The sequence below is a fragment of the Mesoplodon densirostris genome, chromosome 15 (genome assembly GCF_025265405.1).
Source record: "Mesoplodon densirostris isolate mMesDen1 chromosome 15, mMesDen1 primary haplotype, whole genome shotgun sequence".
NCBI classification, from domain to species: domain Eukaryota; kingdom Metazoa; phylum Chordata; class Mammalia; order Artiodactyla; family Ziphiidae; genus Mesoplodon; species Mesoplodon densirostris.
Window position 1 is genome coordinate 52,830,838 of NC_082675.1, and position 16,741 is coordinate 52,847,578.

Sequence of the window (16,741 nt, forward strand, 5' to 3'; positions counted from 1 at the left end):
TATAGGATTTGACTCTAAGTGATGATTGCTGGTTTCCCCAAATCCAAACCACTGCAGAGCAGGGTGGTGTGGCCCCAGAGAGCAGGGGAACAGACACCCTGATTCAATGAACGGACTCAGCCTCCCAAGAAGATACACTTAGTTTCCCCTTTAACTTTGGGCAGGTTGGTGGGGAAACAAACAAACCAATCATACATTCCTTAAATCATCACTGCCCTTTGGCCAGGGGCTGCCCAGGCCAGGCCCCAGGAATCTGCCTACTTGGCCATCGGCCAGGCCTCTGCCCCTCTGGTTCGCCCAGGCCCCTTCCCTGGCTTGCCGGCATCTGTTCTGAGCCTGAGCCGTTCTGCTGTATCCTGGCAGGATTTGACCAGGTTGTAATTTTCCTTCATGATCCCTTTTCCATTTTTCTTTATAACAAAGGTATCAACTGTACCTGGTTGCAATAGGGATGAAAGAGATAATAGACAAGAAAGCACTTTACAGATTAAAATGCTATGTAAATGGAAGGCATACTATAATATAAATGAAATATATAATTTAACATGTATGATACAGTCTATAAGATACAAGATCTGACTTTAAATGACCAAAACACCTTTGGTATATAGGTTATTCAGGTACGGTAAAATATATGACTTAATTTGGTATATAATGTGATTTAGAGTATATACTGTGATCTATCGGATTATGTAATATCTTATGACATATCATATTCCGAGCACAGAGGAAAGTAGAATCAAAATCAGTCGACATTAGGCTATTTTGGCATTCAAAACACGAGCCCCAGATTTGTGATTTTAACAGCTGAAGCTGGGAGGGAGAAAACTAAAAATACGAATGGGGAAGATATCTCCATCGACCGGCAATGTGGCCCACTGGGTGGGGGGGGATCCGTGGGAAGGCAGAAACCCCAAGAATAGGTCTGGGAAAGGGGAGCAGTGGGGAGAAAGCCTCTTGTGAGGAGGTGGAGGAGTCACGCTTGGCAGTGAATTTTCCTACTATTTATGAAGCCAGATGAGGAGCTATAGGGCTTGCGGTGGCCCCCGAGTCTGCTGATTAGCTGGAGATTATATTGATGGTGTAATAAAAATTCACTTTGTCTATTAAGTTTCACCAGGACAATCAGGAGGGATTAGATAAAAATCAGAGGAAATGAATAACAGAATGGAGGAGAAAAACCATGAGCCTCCGTCCCTGCCATGGTCCCTGTGTGTCTCCCCTTTTCCTGCCCACCATGGGGCATGGGCCCAGAAGCCCCCAGCCCTGCACCCAGGCAAAGCTGAGCTGACAACGTCCCTGAGCTGGAGCTGGGCTGCTCTCGGGAAGGGACTCGGCGCTTCAGATACGGCACTGGTTTAAGTTTACTGACTGTGTTTAATATTTGATTAGACCTCTGACTTGGCAGCCTCCTGGGTGCGCCGGCCCTGCTGGGAGACAGGCAGGGTGTGAGCCCCTCCGCTGCCTGCTTCATCTGGTCCTGTGGCGTGGGAGGGGGTGGTCCATGTCCTGGCCACACAGCTTTAGGCCAGGCAGGCCCATGCCCAGGGAGCAGCCAGAGGCCTCTCAGCCTCACGGCCTCTCCCTCTGGCTTGGCTTGTGCCAGAAATCCCACCATGAGAGATGTTTCTTTGGGTTATGGCCTGGGCTCTAAAAGGTCCCTGTACGAGGCACATGTCACCAGTGACGGTAACTCATTAGTATCCATTAGCCGCTAGGGACGCATCTGCCCACTTTGATTTGTCAGATCAGCAAGGGGCAAGACTTGGAAGAGATAGGAAAGGGAGGTCATTTGGGTTGGGGACCGTTGTGCCCTGAGAGTCCTGGGGCTTGGGGCTTGGGGCCTGGGGGCATCGGGGGAGTGTAGAGTAGGCGGTGGTGGGGGGGGCGGCACTGAAGGACTCCAGCTCCGTGACGGGGCCCAGTTCTGCTCCCGCCCTGAGAAATCCCAGGGGTCAGGAAGATGCCGCGGTGTCAAGCTCTGTGGAAGGCCTGAACGAGAGGAGTTTTCCTTCCCCTAAAGAGTCGGCCACAAACACTCCTGTGTTCCGGGCCCTAAGGGTCACCTCATCTCTTCCTGCTTCTCTGGGCTGGGTTTCTCTCCCAGAGTTGGAGGAAGCACCCCAATTGCTCCCATGCAGTAAACAGGCTGCCCAGGGAGCCTGGCACCCTTGCCCGGGTGTGCTGTCCACACTGGGAGTGGTTCTTCCTGGGATCTGCCAAGATTCTTCCAGCCACAAGACCAGTGTCACCCCAGGAAATGCTGTCCCGGGCTTTACCCACTGCCCGGCTTCCTGCAGCCGCTCCTGAACTGGGGGCCAGCACAGAGGAAGAGCAGAGGGCCAGGGGCAGGTCCCCACCTCTAGAAACACCCAGTTTACTGCTCGGGATGTTCAGCGGAGTAAGCTTTGGGGACAGTCTGGATGCCTGACTAGGTGACAGGGAACATGGGCACGGGTTGAAATATTCCACGAGTAATTTCTCAGCCCAAGTGGGCTGCCGTTCGGACAGCTGAAGGACACTGCAGGCCTCACCCAAAGAAGGTGAGGCCTGTCCTTGCAGGTCCTATGTGTGTCACCTCCTTCCTCAGACATATCTGCAACCCACCCACCTACGCCTGCCCCCAACTCTTCTCTCTCAGCCGGGCCGGTGGTAGGTCGAGATTTATTCAAAGTGAGAAAATCCTTTATCCACCAGCCTGAGAACGAGACTTTACTGCAGTGGGACAAAAACGAAACATAATGGAACAAAACGAAACAAAACAAGCAGGCCGGCAGCAAGCTGGCCTCCGGGCTCTGCTCTGCCTTGTTCCCATGTCCCAGCCGGGCTTCGGCCACCCTCTCTACCTGGGAGCCTGGGGCCAAGCCCCTTGGGCCGGAAGCTGGTACCCCTATCTGATTACTCCTCTTTGTGGGGGGGGGGTCCTTCATTCCCCGCACAGGACATTCGCATTGGGTAGTCTTATATTTGTGGGTTTGCTGCTTCCTAGCACACCCAGTTATTCTCGGTGGTGAGGGTGGGTTCCTGCCTTCCGAGGAGAGAACTTGACCCTCAGGGCACCTGAGTCGCACATGCATCTGCCTCCTTGAGGGAGGCGTGTTTCCGCCCCACCCCACCCTGGTCTTCCCTGAGTTTCTCCCCCATCAGACTGGAATGCTGCACTTGCCCTCTGCTTTGCAGAAGGCTGCCCTGCCCCATGGGGGTAGGCAAGGCACCCTGCTCTCCGCATGGGGCTGGTATGCCCTAGATGCAGACTGCAGCTGGGTCGGTGACTCCCCTGCTCTTGCCCCAGCTGGATTCTCCTGCCTCTGCCAGCCTTGGGGAACCCTCTCCTCCCGGCTCTGTGGCCTCTGCTGTGGACCAGCCTGGCTCAGCTGACATAAGTCAGAACATTCAGAGTTAATGTTCTGCTGAGAAACTTGAGAAACTCAGGAGAAACAAAACAAGGCTTTGGAGAGAGTGTGAGTCGCAGACGGGGCGCCTCGCACAGAAGGGAGCAGGAACCTGGCGCCCCCAGCTGCAGCTCTGCGGCCACCGCCTGGGCCTGTGCTCCTGTCCTCCCGTCCAGCTGCCTGCCACTGTGACCTGGCCTGTGGAGTGGCTGCTCACTGCCGCCTTCGGGTGCGCTTTCCCCGCCGAGACACCGCCCGGTTATCTGCATTCCTCTCCTCTCTCTGGGGACCTGCCCGGCTGCCTCGTCCCTTCCAGCCCCAGGCCTCACCCTTTACTTCTCATTCCAGTGGATTTTCAAACCTGCCCAACACAATAACAACAGAATTGACTCTAAAGTAAATCTAATAATTTACTTATTGAAATTATCAAGATGAGAGCAAAGCGGAGGTCTCGGTTTTCAAGAAAAAGAGTTTTAAAAATTGCAAGAGAAAATGAAGCCTGGAAATAAGCCAGTGGTGGTTCTCCCACTCTGTGCCTCTCACTCCGATGGCCCACCGAACTTTGGTGCCCTGGAGCTGGTGCCCTGGGGTCTCAGCTGGACCTGGGTGGCAGGTGTGCCAAGTGATCACTGACTAATCAGTCCTGTGCCCAGGCCCGGGTGGTCAGGCACAGGGTTGAGTGTGCGTGTGTGTCTTCTGGGGGCATTTGGAGAGTCCTTTGCAAAAGCTGAGGGATATAACAGTTTGGAGTTGGACCCATGTCAGACCCCTAAGTATGGAAAAGATTCTGGTGCCGCAACATAGGGAATGAAGAATAAAATCCGTACTAAACCGTACACGAATTATTCATTTTTGAAATGAAACCAAACGCACGTGCATACTGAACTACAATACTTTCTGGATTTTCTGATCCTCCTCTCTTGTTTCACGTTGGCACTGTTTTGCTGGTGCCCCAGCTTTGGGCTCGGGGTCCCACGCAGCCTACTCCTGCACGGGGCTCCCATGCGTAAGAGGAGTGCCCCCCCTTGTCCTGTAGGGGTAAGGAGTGGTGTGTGGGAGAGGTTTGGACACCGAGCCAGGACTGCGGCAGGAGCAGCGCCTCGGCTTCAGGGGCCCTGCTTGAGAGTAGGAAGTTCTCCCTCTCACGGTCAGAGGGCAGGCGACCGCTGGAGGAGAGGGGAGCCCCTCCACATGCACAGTTTGGGGATCCCTCCCTAAGGTAGGGAAAGGGTCTACAGGAGGGTCCTAGCCTCTGGGCTGTGGGCTGTTCTCCTAGAGTTCCTTAGACCCAGGCCTTTGGGCTCGAGGCGGCGGTGTGGCTCTGTGGACAAGGAGGGTACGCCCTCCCCACACACCTCTGTGGCCACGCCTCATCTGGGCCCCGGTGGTGGGCAAGTCCAGAGATCTGGGAACTGTCCAAGGTAGCCTCAGCTAACAAGGCTGGGCCATTAGCATGGGGGAGGGAACAGAGACTGGCCAAAGCCCTTGGCCCCAAGGGTTGGGGGTAAGTGTCTGGCGGGACTCTGAGTGTGCCTGAGGCCAGGATGGGGAGGCAGGTGACCTGTCTGCTGGGTTCCAAGTGCTCCTACCCCAGCCACAGGGACCATTTCCTCTCCTTCCTTTACATCAAAGGCACCTCCCCTGCACCTTGGCAGTTCCTTTCCTATCGTCCATCATCACCCCACCGGGGGACCTGACCTCTAAGGCAGTCTCCCTTCCAGCTGCCTGCACAGGCTCTGGGAACAGAGAAAAGAAATGATCCAAATTGTCGGCTCTGTTCTGTCTCTCTCTGCCAAGCCCTCGGCCACTGGAGTCTCTGCTGTCCACTTCTCCCTCAGAACCCCTGATCAGGTGCTGCCCAGCGTGGCCAGGGAGGACCAGGAACAGCCTGAGCTGGGCTCCAGTGTGCAAGGCCATGAGAGGCCAGGGGCAGGCCAGACAACAATTCCAAGGCCAAGGACACATGGCCTTCCCTTTGCTTCCTGCTCACTGTGCCTGGAGGTGAGCCTGAGTGAGCAATGACCTTCTACAGTCCAGACCATACCAAGCTGACCAGCAAGGCTGACAAGACAAGAGCCTGGCTCTGCTGGTCTCGAGAACCCAGTCACATGATTGATGAGATCGGGTGCCTTTCTTCCCGGGACCTTTAAGCTGCAAAGGGTGCACACTGACGTCCCCCCCGAGGCCAATATCCAGCCATGTAACTGGGGATGCTGCTTTGGGCTCACACCACTCCTGAGAGATAGACCTCTTCACACGGCGGGTGCAAGGATGCTCTCTGTGCCCCATCCGGTGAGACCAAGCCAAGCCAAGTATTGATTTGACAGAAAGATGTGGATATGTCGGGTGGATAATGGTTAGGGGATCCTATTTCTTTCTTTTCCTGTTCAGAGAACACCTCTCCTCTACCTCACCCCGCTGGAAAGCGGAGGCCGGATGAGGGAAAGCGTTCTTTTTGGTGTATCTGCCAGGCAAGAGGTAGCTCTCTCTGGGAGCAGTACGGCCAGAAGCAGCTATGGGGAGGTCCGCCGACGGCCACGCTGCAGACTGGACTTCGCTACTCCCAGCCTCAGTCTCTTTATCTGCGCAGGGGCAGCCATGCATTCGGATTTCTTCAGGCCAGAGAGGGGAGTTTGACTCAGCTCAGTCTCACAACCTTCTGCACGGGAACTCCCAATCATAGGAATGCTTGACACTCCATAAGGCCTTGTTGTTTTGTACACGCTGGGGGTGTGGCCTCTTGCCTATTTGAAGGTTGCCCTGGTAGACACCTCCTTCCTGGGCGCTTTCCAAGGGTTCAAGACCAGGGAGCCTCTGGGAACAAGGTCCCCCTTTCCCACCACGGCAAGAGCTCTCAACATCTTCACCTCTCCGTATATTCTTAGAACCAGTCAATATGATTAATTTTACATGGGCATAATTTCCTGCTATTGCAGAGGAGTCCTCCTAGCCTTGCCCATCAGCAGCGACATGATACAGTTTCTGGTTACATTGGTCAACCAAGATATTGATATTATTAATAATGGATATCTATATGCTGACCTTTGTCCATACCACTGAATCACTCTGGGCTGGCTGTCACATTTCTTTAAGAGCTATTGATAAGCCCATTACTGGAAGGGCATGTATGATCTTAGGTGTGTGATTTCACTCACCTTCAAGCATCTCCTGTGCAAATCTACCTTTGCTGGATGAACTGGTGTGGGTACAGTGCCATGTGCAAGAGAGAGACTGCATGCGTGTGCTCGTGTGGTGAGTGTATGTGTGTGAGTGTGTGAATGTGTGTGAGTCTGTCTTGAACACCGGGCCTTTTAGAGCTGATCAAATAGTCAATTAGAGCATTATAGGGAGGTAGCCGTATCAGAGAGTGCTTACAAATACACTGTGATGTAGTGTTTGATCTTTGGATGCCTCTTGTCTCCTAGGACTAGCACAGGAGGCTTGGCTTTATAAGGATATTATTAGGTTGATCCTTGTTCTCTCAATGTACCTACCAGGCAAGAGGCGGCACTCTCTGGGAGCAGTATGGCCAGAAGCAGCTATGGGGAGGTCCGCTGAGGGCCACGCTGCAGACTGGACTTTGCTGCTCCCAGCCTCGGTCTCCTCTTTATCTATCTGTGCAGGGGCAGCCATGCATTCGGCTTTCTCCAGAGAGGGGAGTTTGACTCAGCTCAGTCTCACAACCTTCTGCACGGGAACTCCCAATCATAGGAATGCTTGACACTCCATAAGGCCTTGTTGTTTTGTACACGCTGGGGGTGTGGCCCGTTGCGTATTTGAAGGTTGCCCTGGTAGAATGCATGCATTGTGTGCTCACGTGTGTGCACACAGGCACACAGATCTCATCGCTAGTCTCTGATTTCTGTCATCTCTGGAATTGCTGTCATTCCTACGTGGGTGGACAGTGCCTTCATCAAATCTGTCTACGGTGATCCGTTCCTGTTTGGACCCGGACACGCTCACTTGCCGGGGGAGCCCCCTCACTCGCCCCTGTAAAGGGAAGCCAGCTAGCTAGAGAGATCTTTTGGATCCTCAGACTTAGTGTATGAATAAACCAGACATGGATTAATTAGGTGTGACTGCATCATTAAATTAGAATAATGAACAAACAGCCACGTATGGCATTCAAATCTGGCTAGAATGACTCCAAGGGTTGCTTTCAAGTAAGTCACCTGTCAGTTTGGAGGTTTTGGGGACTCTGGAGAGTGAGGTTCCTGTCATATCTTGAGAAGTAGATTCTTTAGGCACCACCTACGCCAGGCGAGGACCATCCTTCAACGTGCACCCGGACTCCGTAACCGAATCCAAACAATGGCTTGGTTCAATATAGCATCATCTATGCACGCTTCAGCTCCGAGCATTTCTCAGAGTGAAATACGACGGTAGCATAGGTGCTCAAGAGACAGGAGGGAGAAGTTAAGAGGTGTGGGCAGCGGATGTGAAATGTATCGATCCCATAATATTTATGTGGATGTGCACATACTCGCTTGTGCACGTGCCTACACACACACTCACACACACACATACACACGTCTCTTGCATTTCCATGAGCTCTGTTTTTATTCTATTGACACTCCCCATTTCAGCCAGATAGATATGAAGGTGAACCGATCCTTAGTCGTGTAATTTTAGAAACAGCTGCTGAGAGGAAGCCCCATGCCCTCAGTGGGCAACACCCCTCACCATCCCCATCCTAGGACAGAGCGGCTGTGCGGTAAGATCCATTCATCTTTAACAAAGAGGAAGAAGCCACAGCTAAGAGGAAAGAAAATGGGAAGGAAGGTTGCTTGCCTCACCGTGAGCAGTAGGATAGCCTAATGCACGGGGGCTTTGTCAGTAAGATCTGCTAAGTATCCAGAAACCTTTGATCTGGAGCAGCTCTTAACAAAGGTGATTAATTAATTAAAGCAGAGTGTATTGCAATAAAATAACATCGTGGTCAGTTTATGCGCTGTCCAGAGCTGGCCTTCAGAAGTCTCCGTCAATTAAACTCTTGTTGGAGGCCAGCTCATTATCAATTTTTTTTTTTTTCCTGAGCTTTGATCAATATTTTTGGCTGTTCCACCCTCACGGAACCGGAACTATGTCTGTCTCCACGAGGGCACCCATTTATTTACATCTTGCAGAGGGCCACGTAGGATTTGTTCCTGAGCTGAGCTGCTGGGAATTGCTTGGTTTGAGTGTCAGTCAGCTTATGCTGGAGCGGAGATATACAAGGGAGGATAAGGGAAACCAAAGGTGGAGTGAGTGGAAGGGAAGCAGCCCTGTGACTCCCTGGTCCTGAGCACATCCCCTTCTGCTCCCGGAGGGACACAGAAAGGAGGGCAATCACCCTGGGGCTGCCCACCTGGCTGCTTTGTTGGTTTCTGTGGGCAGAGCTGTGGCTTCGGCTTTATACCCATCCAGGGACCACTGGAAAATGGATGAGTGGAGATGGAGGAAGCCCTTAGGGCAAGCACATCAACTCTGGGAATTCCTCTGCCACCGTTTCTACCCCATCATTGTCCTCTTGCCCTGGCATCTTTAACCGTACCCTCATGTTGCCAAGTGGAACATGTATCTTTCTCTTCAGACCCACTGTGGGTTTTCGAGGGCATCTTAAATAGCAAGGAGAAAAAAGAAAAGAGGGAGGTGGAAGCACATGATAAAAGGGCTCCAACTAAGCTGGGGGCTCTGTGCCCCTTCCCTAGGCTATTTGGGCAGAATTAGATGCCTTCTGTGATTCTTGGAGAATATGTGTATTTGAGGGGCTGCAGAAAAGGTGAAAGTAAAGGAAGTGATTTCCTTGTAGAGAGCCCAAAAGGCGGGCCACCAGGTCCCTGCCACCCCTGTGTGCATTCAGGCTAATGCAGCCCTTTGCTTGCCAGGGCCTAGCTGGACTGACTTGGTCAACTCCCCTGTGTGTGTCTGTGTGTGTGTGTGTGTGTGTGTGTGTGTGTGTGTGTGAGAAAGCACTACAAAAGAAAAGTTGGACAGGAATGCCAAGTGGCAGCAGGTAGGGTAGGGAATGCAGAGAGTGGAGGGAATGATCTCTGCAGAGAGTTGGGTTCTGTGGCTGGCCACTCAGATCTCAGATGGAAGGTCACTTCTAAAATGAGTCAGTAGGTGAGCAGAAGTGGGCAAGCCTCTGAAGAGTGATGCGTGGGGGGCGATGAACCCTCTCCCCAGCCTGGACTCCTGAGTGGGGCTATCAGGCAGATGAACAAGAGCACGCCTCCACACTGGAACTTAGATCATTGACAAATCCAAGCCACGAGTTCCGAGGTGGAGCATGTACATAATCACAAGGACAGCGTCATTCTCCTCTTTTCTCTATCAACCACCTCCCTGATCACACATATAGCCTTGCAAGATGAAACTACCCCTAACATCATCTCCACGACACTTGAATTTGTCATGTCTTCCCTGCACACACACACACACACACACACACACACACGCATGCACTCACACCAACACCCACGCAGGCTGCAGCATCTTCCCTCCCCCAACCCTCCAGTACCCAGAGACACACACAGATTTCACACCCCCGAGCTCTTCTCTCAGCATGTCACATGGGATTTCCCTTCCAAGTTCAGAAGCTGCTGCAGTTTCAGCCACTGTCAACCAGTGATCCCAGCTTCCGGCTGGCATTTTGGCCTTCCAACTTTCGGTTTTCCTTTTTTCTGCCTACGATGTTGGTTGGGGCTCATTCTCTATTGCATCTTCCTCTCCTCTACAGAGTACTCATTCCAAATCTTCTATACTGAGATCCCTCCTGGGTCAGTTTGGAAACTGACCACCCTCTGGTGACTTGGAAGGTGTGAGCTGTGCAGTGTTTTTCCTAAATCCATCAGAGGCAAGTGAGACCAGCTCTTTTCTCAACCAAAGAGTGGGTGTTTTGGATATCTCCTCAGGCATCACTCAGAAGCTCCTCTCCCATCCTCGTCTATAAATTATAATAATGAGGATGATGATGAGAATAATAATAATGACAGCGATAATGGCCTTTGCTCGAGTCACCGGAGAGTGGTGAGATCACTGGGTATCAGGAAAGCCCCCCAGCAATCAGCTCTTTGAAAGCACTCTGAAAACTTTACAATACGCATGAACTGAGGGGACGTTTGCATATCTATGGCATACATGTTTGTAATTGTTTTCCTTTGGGTTGTTTTTAAGCTATGACTTCATTCAAGAAAAGCTTTTCTTTTTGTTTTATTTTGTTTTTTGTTTGAGAAGTCACAAACATCAGCCAACTGGAGCAGGTGGAGAGAGTGAAAGTATGCCAAGGGGGTTCTTTCAACCCAATCTAGAATTCCCCATTAAAGCTGAGTGGGGCAGGGTGGGGGAGAAAGAGTGTTAACATCTCCCTGTTGAATTGCAGTAAAATCTAGGCCAGCCCTGGTTCCCATATGTGTGGGATGCGCTTAGTCATGCTTGCACATGGATGCATATACGTGCACATGTGCATATTAATTTATCTCTGTGTGGTGTGTGTGTGTGTGTGTGTGTGTCGATTCTCGGGAAGTCTGTTTAAAAGATAAATGAAATCATGCACAACCAGCAAATAACCACGAGCGTCTTAAATAAACGAATCAATTCCCAATAGTTTTCTTTCTTTGCTACTAAATAGAATACTTATCAACATCTGGAATTTGGAGGTGTTTTTTTTTTTTTAAATGGGGGCAGTTGTTTAGATTTATTTTAACTTTGCAACAATTACTATTGCTAATTTTCTTTAGTGAAACTTATTTTTAAATGTTTTTCTTCTTATTACAGCTATCTCATTTTTCCACATCTCTGTCTCACAAGGCAAATCTTTCTTTTAAAAGCTAGAGGTGTGTGTCCAGCCATTCTGCTAGTGTTTTTCCCTGGACAGAACTGAATTTTTATTTTTCCAAGTAGTTTTTAAAAGTTCATCTTACTTGAGCTGATGCCCATGCTGATATTTCGGCTTCCCTGTCTCTTAGACTCATTTGAAAACAGAAATCAGATAGAACCTCACTAGCTTTAATCCACCTATCTCAGGAAAAAAAAAAAAAGACAAAACAACAACAACAAAAAACCCCAATGAGCTCTTTCAGCTAAAGTCAAGTGGCAGAAACTCGATGTTTTGAGAATTGTTACCTCTTACACAAAAATACTGGACATAATTTTATGAAGGTGGTCACAAATCACCCAAACATAATCATAACCCTTGCCCTTTCCCCTTCTCCCAGCTGTACCCCAAATCAAGGGGCTTGAGGAATTTACTACTCAGATACCGTTGAAATGAGAGGTTGTGCAGCTGACGATGAGTATATTTCTAAAAGATAACTCTCCAGAGCTCAATGCACACAAGGTTCCATTACTCTGTCCTCATCCTCCCTCTGGATGTAGTATGACAGTATGAGGGCCCGACGTCCCTGAAGCTGTGGCTCCTGGGTTGGGAGCCCCCGGGCTGCCACTAGAGTAGATTTTCCTCCATGCAGCAGGGGAAAATCTCAATGCAGAGTGGTTATCCAGGCCACAGATCTGTTCTGACTGGTTAACAAGAGGGACTGTGATGAGGACTTGGCTGTTTAGATTAAAATGCATCGCAGGCTCCGGGAACAAGCACATATCAGTAGTAAAGGCTGTTTAAACCTTTGGGGACAGCCCTATGCTTAGATCACATGAATTCATAAATATTATACTAAATACCACTTAAATTGGACTTAAATGACTTCAAAGATAATGCATTATAATATGGCTATCCAGAGAGCACTAGTCTTTATGTCTCCCAGTAACTCAGTCTTTGCTGCCTCCTATCCTGCTAGATAAGACCAAAGTTATGAATGGATTGTGGCTTGTTCATGTGTGATCCACTAACTGCGTATGTGCGTGTGTGTTAGCAGTTGTGACTCTGTGTGTACGTATTTTCAGTCACTGCCTTTGTTTTCCAGGAAATACAAGGAATAAAATACAAATAAATAAAAAGTGATAGAATGGAAGAATTAGACGAGTGGATGACCTGTTTCCTTCTCCAAGGGAGAAAAATTCTATAAGAAGGGGCAAAATTCGTCCTCAGTTCACTTCTGCTGATACCCTGGGAGTTTGCCTCTCTCTTCTTTAATCAATAGCACAATGTCTTTCTCTTTGGAGCCTGGAAAAACAATCTTTCTCGAAGTGCTTCTAATGGGGGAGAAAAGGAGACTCTGAGTTCGCCGGGAGAGTTTGCATTAAACTGGGTTTTCTTCCTTAGGTGTTGTTTCTTCAAATTGTTCTGGGCTTTTTCCTTTCTTTCTCTCTCTGCCTAGCACCCAGATCTCCCCCTGTCCATTTGCCTTCTGTTCTCCAGGGGGTGAATTTACCTTTACGGTAATCACCCCAGTCCACAACTGCTATTTGCTGCCTCCCCAGCCCAACAGCCTTTCTCGGATACGGCTGGGTTTTCTCCACAACACACACCTACTCCCTCCTCCAGACTCCCAATTTGACTGGAGTAATTTGCCTTTTAAGGTTCACTCTACGCATGGCAGGTATTCCATTAACCCTTAGAACTGTTTCCTTCTTTAGTTACCAGAAATGGCAGGTGGCCAACAAATGGATACCCACCTGAAATCTCATGTACTTAATTTAATTTTTACTTATTTTTTTCTTCTTCTTCTTTTAACCAATAGCATACATATTCCATCCACACTGAAGGCCAGTATCCTGTCATGTCTCTCAATTTTATTCCAGTATGATTCATTAGAAGTTAGAAATTCAAGAAGGGGAAAGAAAAAGCCACCAATATACCCTGAAACCAGGCTTAACAAAGGCACGTTTCTATCCCTAGCCTCATGTTATAATTTAGACTTGGGGGAAATCTAGAAGCCAAATGCAACCCTCATTCTTCAAGCCTCATCATGCTTTTGACTTAACAGTAATTAATCACCAATGGCAAGCAAGTAATTTTTTAAGGTGGCCGGAAGCTTATTTTATCAGGATTAGCTAATAAATCAGGCTGTATCACTGAAGGAGGAGTTCAAACTCTTCTAGGAATGAATAAACCAGGCCTCGGACACTGTCTCATTTATTCAGCTCTCTCAGAGCTTCCAAGCACTGTTAGGGACATTGTGGGCCAACCTTGCCTATAAAAATCTGAGGGATGGAGAGGCAGGAAGTTTCATAGGAAAAAAATATATGCTCAGGCTCTGAAGGGTGAGCTTCGACAATGAAGCACCCAGGCTTCCAGAGCCAACGGGCCTGGCTGCCCCTGACTGAGCCAGTTTAGAGGAGGAATTATTTAGAAAATGAAGTTTTGCTTGTCATAGGAGTCCTAGCCAGATATGTGTATGTATATATATATGATATGATACATATGATGCAACTATATCTTAACCTTCTCTACCTCGCTGATGCAAATGATGATAATTCTACATCTTTGCTATAGTAAAAGGGAGCCCCCAAAACATCAGAAACAGAGTGATGATCCTAGCAAGGGATCGTGAGAAGAAACCAAGGAATATTGTTTAAGATTATCTTCACTGGAATAAAGAAGTAAATAACGTGCTCCAACCCAGATCTCATAGGAAGCTCAGTTCTTCACAGCTGTCTTTTTTGCCTCTAGTGGATACTGATTTTTTTAAACTTTAAAATCTCAAATCCCCACAAGAACCTACCATTAAGATGGGCAAAGTATTTCCCTACCTCTGCTTCTTAATTTTCATCATTGCTATCTTAAAATCTGGGGACATATTAAAATGACAAAGGTTTAATACAAACCTTGATTAGCTTCTGGGGAGCTTGATTGGAAAGGGAAAAACTACAGAGATATGGTTGACTTGAGAAAGAGGGTGAAAAAGGGGGAAACTGATATTATTTCGAAGGCTGCCTCCCCATTCCACCTTTCCAGTTTCTCTTCTGAACAGACATTTTCTCCATGTTGAATAAAGGTTGGTTTCTCTCTCCATTACAGCTCCCACCCTCACCCCACCCCAGCAAACCCAGTATATTTCCATTCTGCTATGTTTTTGTGCAACTCAACATGCCATTAACTTTAAGATTTACTCCTCAGCAGGCAAGCTGGAAGATGCTAAAGCCAATAAAAACTGCTCTCTGGGACTCCAACTATGAAGAGTTCGGAGCTCTGCTTGGTATTCGGATGAAGGGAGGGCTGAAGGAGGGAGGCTGTGATAGTGAAAACCACTGCTGCTTAGAGAACCAGACAGCTCCGCGCTCTGCACCTAATGTGCCGGAGGATCAGCTCTGTTCATAGCCCATTTGTGGCCAAGGATGAGGCTGCCCTCTGTGTGTGGGTTGGTGTGCATGTGTGTGTGTGTGTTTTCATCTTTAAAACCACCAGCTCTAACACAGCATCTTCAGCAGCTTTCCACACTACTGTTTATTAAAAAAGGAACGTCCATACACATCCCTTACAACTTCCTTAGCCCAGTGCTCCTTCTCTGCCTGACGATCAGTCTCTCTCAGAAAGCATTTAACTTGCCTACACAGCTCCAGCCCCGATTAATTCCCGCTGCACATCCTATACATTACTGTTAGGGAGCAAGCACTGGGCTAATTTCGTCACCCACCAGCCACCCACACACGTTCTACAACTGAACACGTTTGGGGCTCTGCCTTAAAGATAATAAAACAAGGAGAAAACAGGCAGGCTGCAGACAATTCCCATGACCACTTTCCTAAAAAGTTGCTGGGTTTTAATTCTTTGATCATTCTGTTTCCCCCTCCTCCAAGCACTCACTAGTAATGATTGCTTCAAGGGAAAGAAACGATGTACTATAAACCTCTCTGCATGGTGAGTTTGGGATAATTTAGGATACACCCTCCAAAATGCATTATCTTTCACACACAGATTTTTTTTCTCGAAGCCCTGCTTTCTGGAGGAGGGGATCATCCAGGCTTCCCTGACCCCCCCACTCCACCCAGGGGATGGCTGGTTCTTTGCTAATTCTTACCTTAGGTTTTGTCCCCCTTTCCTTCAAACAACTAACCCCCCCCACCCCCTCCTCCGCCACTCGCACCACAACCGGATTATTCAGGCACACAGCTCGACACGGAGAGTTTACTGTTAAACTGATAGCGAAATAAAAATATATCTTTGAATCTGTCACCTCTCTTCTTTTTAGACGGCTGCGCTCCTGCTACTCTGGCCCGGAGCGGAGAAGGAGAAAACCATCTCCGCTTAGTATTTCAGCACCACGGCGATGGACAGCACCCTTGGTCCCCGGCCGGCTGAGAGCCCGCCAGTCTGCTCAGCGTCCCGGGCTCGGCCGGTGCAGACGTCCCCATCCCAATCTTTCAAGTCGCTGTACCCAAAAATCCAAGCCCCGTTTCCCCTCGATCCTCTCTCTCTCTTTCTTTTCTTCTTCTGCTCCCGCTTCTCCCCCCACGAAACCGCGTCTTTCAGCTTTTTGCCCAAAACCCAGCCTTGCCCCGGCGAACAGCTCCCCACGCACCCCAGTCCCGGTCTCTGCTGCCGGAGCGCCTCCCTCCTCGGCGTCCGCCCGAGGCTCCCTCTCGCGCCGTCTCCCGCTCGCTCGTTCGTCGCTGGCCGATCGGCCCGCCCGCCCGCTCTTTCTCCCCGGCAAAGTTGGGAGCGAAAGGTGCACTCACCTTTGTGCATGCCTGTGAACCTGTCCTTCAGAACCGTAAGCTCGTAGATCTTGCCGAACTCCTCGAAGAGGGGCTTGAGGTCCTTCTCATCCAGGTTGCGGGGGATCTGCCCAATGAACAGCTTGATGGCATCGTGGTCCTTCATGGGAATGGTCGACGGGTTCCCCGGGCTGTGGCTTAATCCGTTCATATGCCCGGCGCTGCCCGGGCTGCTGCCGAGCCCGTTGGTACTGAGGCTCGCGTTGTCAGCCTGTCCGTTTGCTAACGTGGCCATCTTTATATACATAGAGAAAATCTTCTTTCCTTTTATTCTTTCTTGCTCGCACTCTCTCGCTCCTCTCCCTCGCAAGCTCGCTCGCGCTCACACACGCACACGCATACACACACTCGGGTTCTCTCCCCCTCGGTTTCTCTACACCTCGCTCTCCTCTCGCTCTCTGCTCTCTCTCTTTCTCCTCTCTTCTCTCGCTCGCTCGCGCTCGCGCTCTCTCTCCTCTCCCCCCTCTCTCTCCCTCCCTCTCTTCTCTCTCTCTCCCTCTCTCTCTCTCTCTCTCTTTCGGTCTGATCAGATTTTTTTTTTTTTTTTTTTTTTTACATTGAACAGACAGGATCTCTGTCCTTTGCGTTTAAACAGGCTGGACCGGTTCAAGTTCCCAGTCAGACCAGGGGTGGGGGCGGCGAGTGTGCGCGCGCGGAAGAGGGGGGCGCGGGGCCGGGAGGGCGAGATTTAGGCGGGGGGGCTCAGCGCGGCGGCGGGCGGCGACCGGGAGCAGGGTGGCGTGGGGCGGCGC

General features: G+C 49.9%; 1 protein-coding gene across 14 annotated transcripts in view; it reads right to left on the reverse strand.

The window, feature by feature from the left end:
- CELF4 (CUGBP Elav-like family member 4) overlaps positions 1-16,236 on the reverse strand; it is a 299,458-nt gene extending 283,222 nt beyond the window's left edge. For all 14 annotated transcript variants that reach the window (XM_060119060.1, XM_060119057.1, XM_060119055.1 and 11 more), the window contains exon 1: positions 15,951-16,236. In XM_060119060.1, the coding sequence (XP_059975043.1) occupies positions 15,951-16,236 (286 nt within the window). The remainder of the gene's footprint in view (positions 1-15,950) is intronic.
- Between the last annotated feature and the right edge of the window lie 505 nt (positions 16,237-16,741).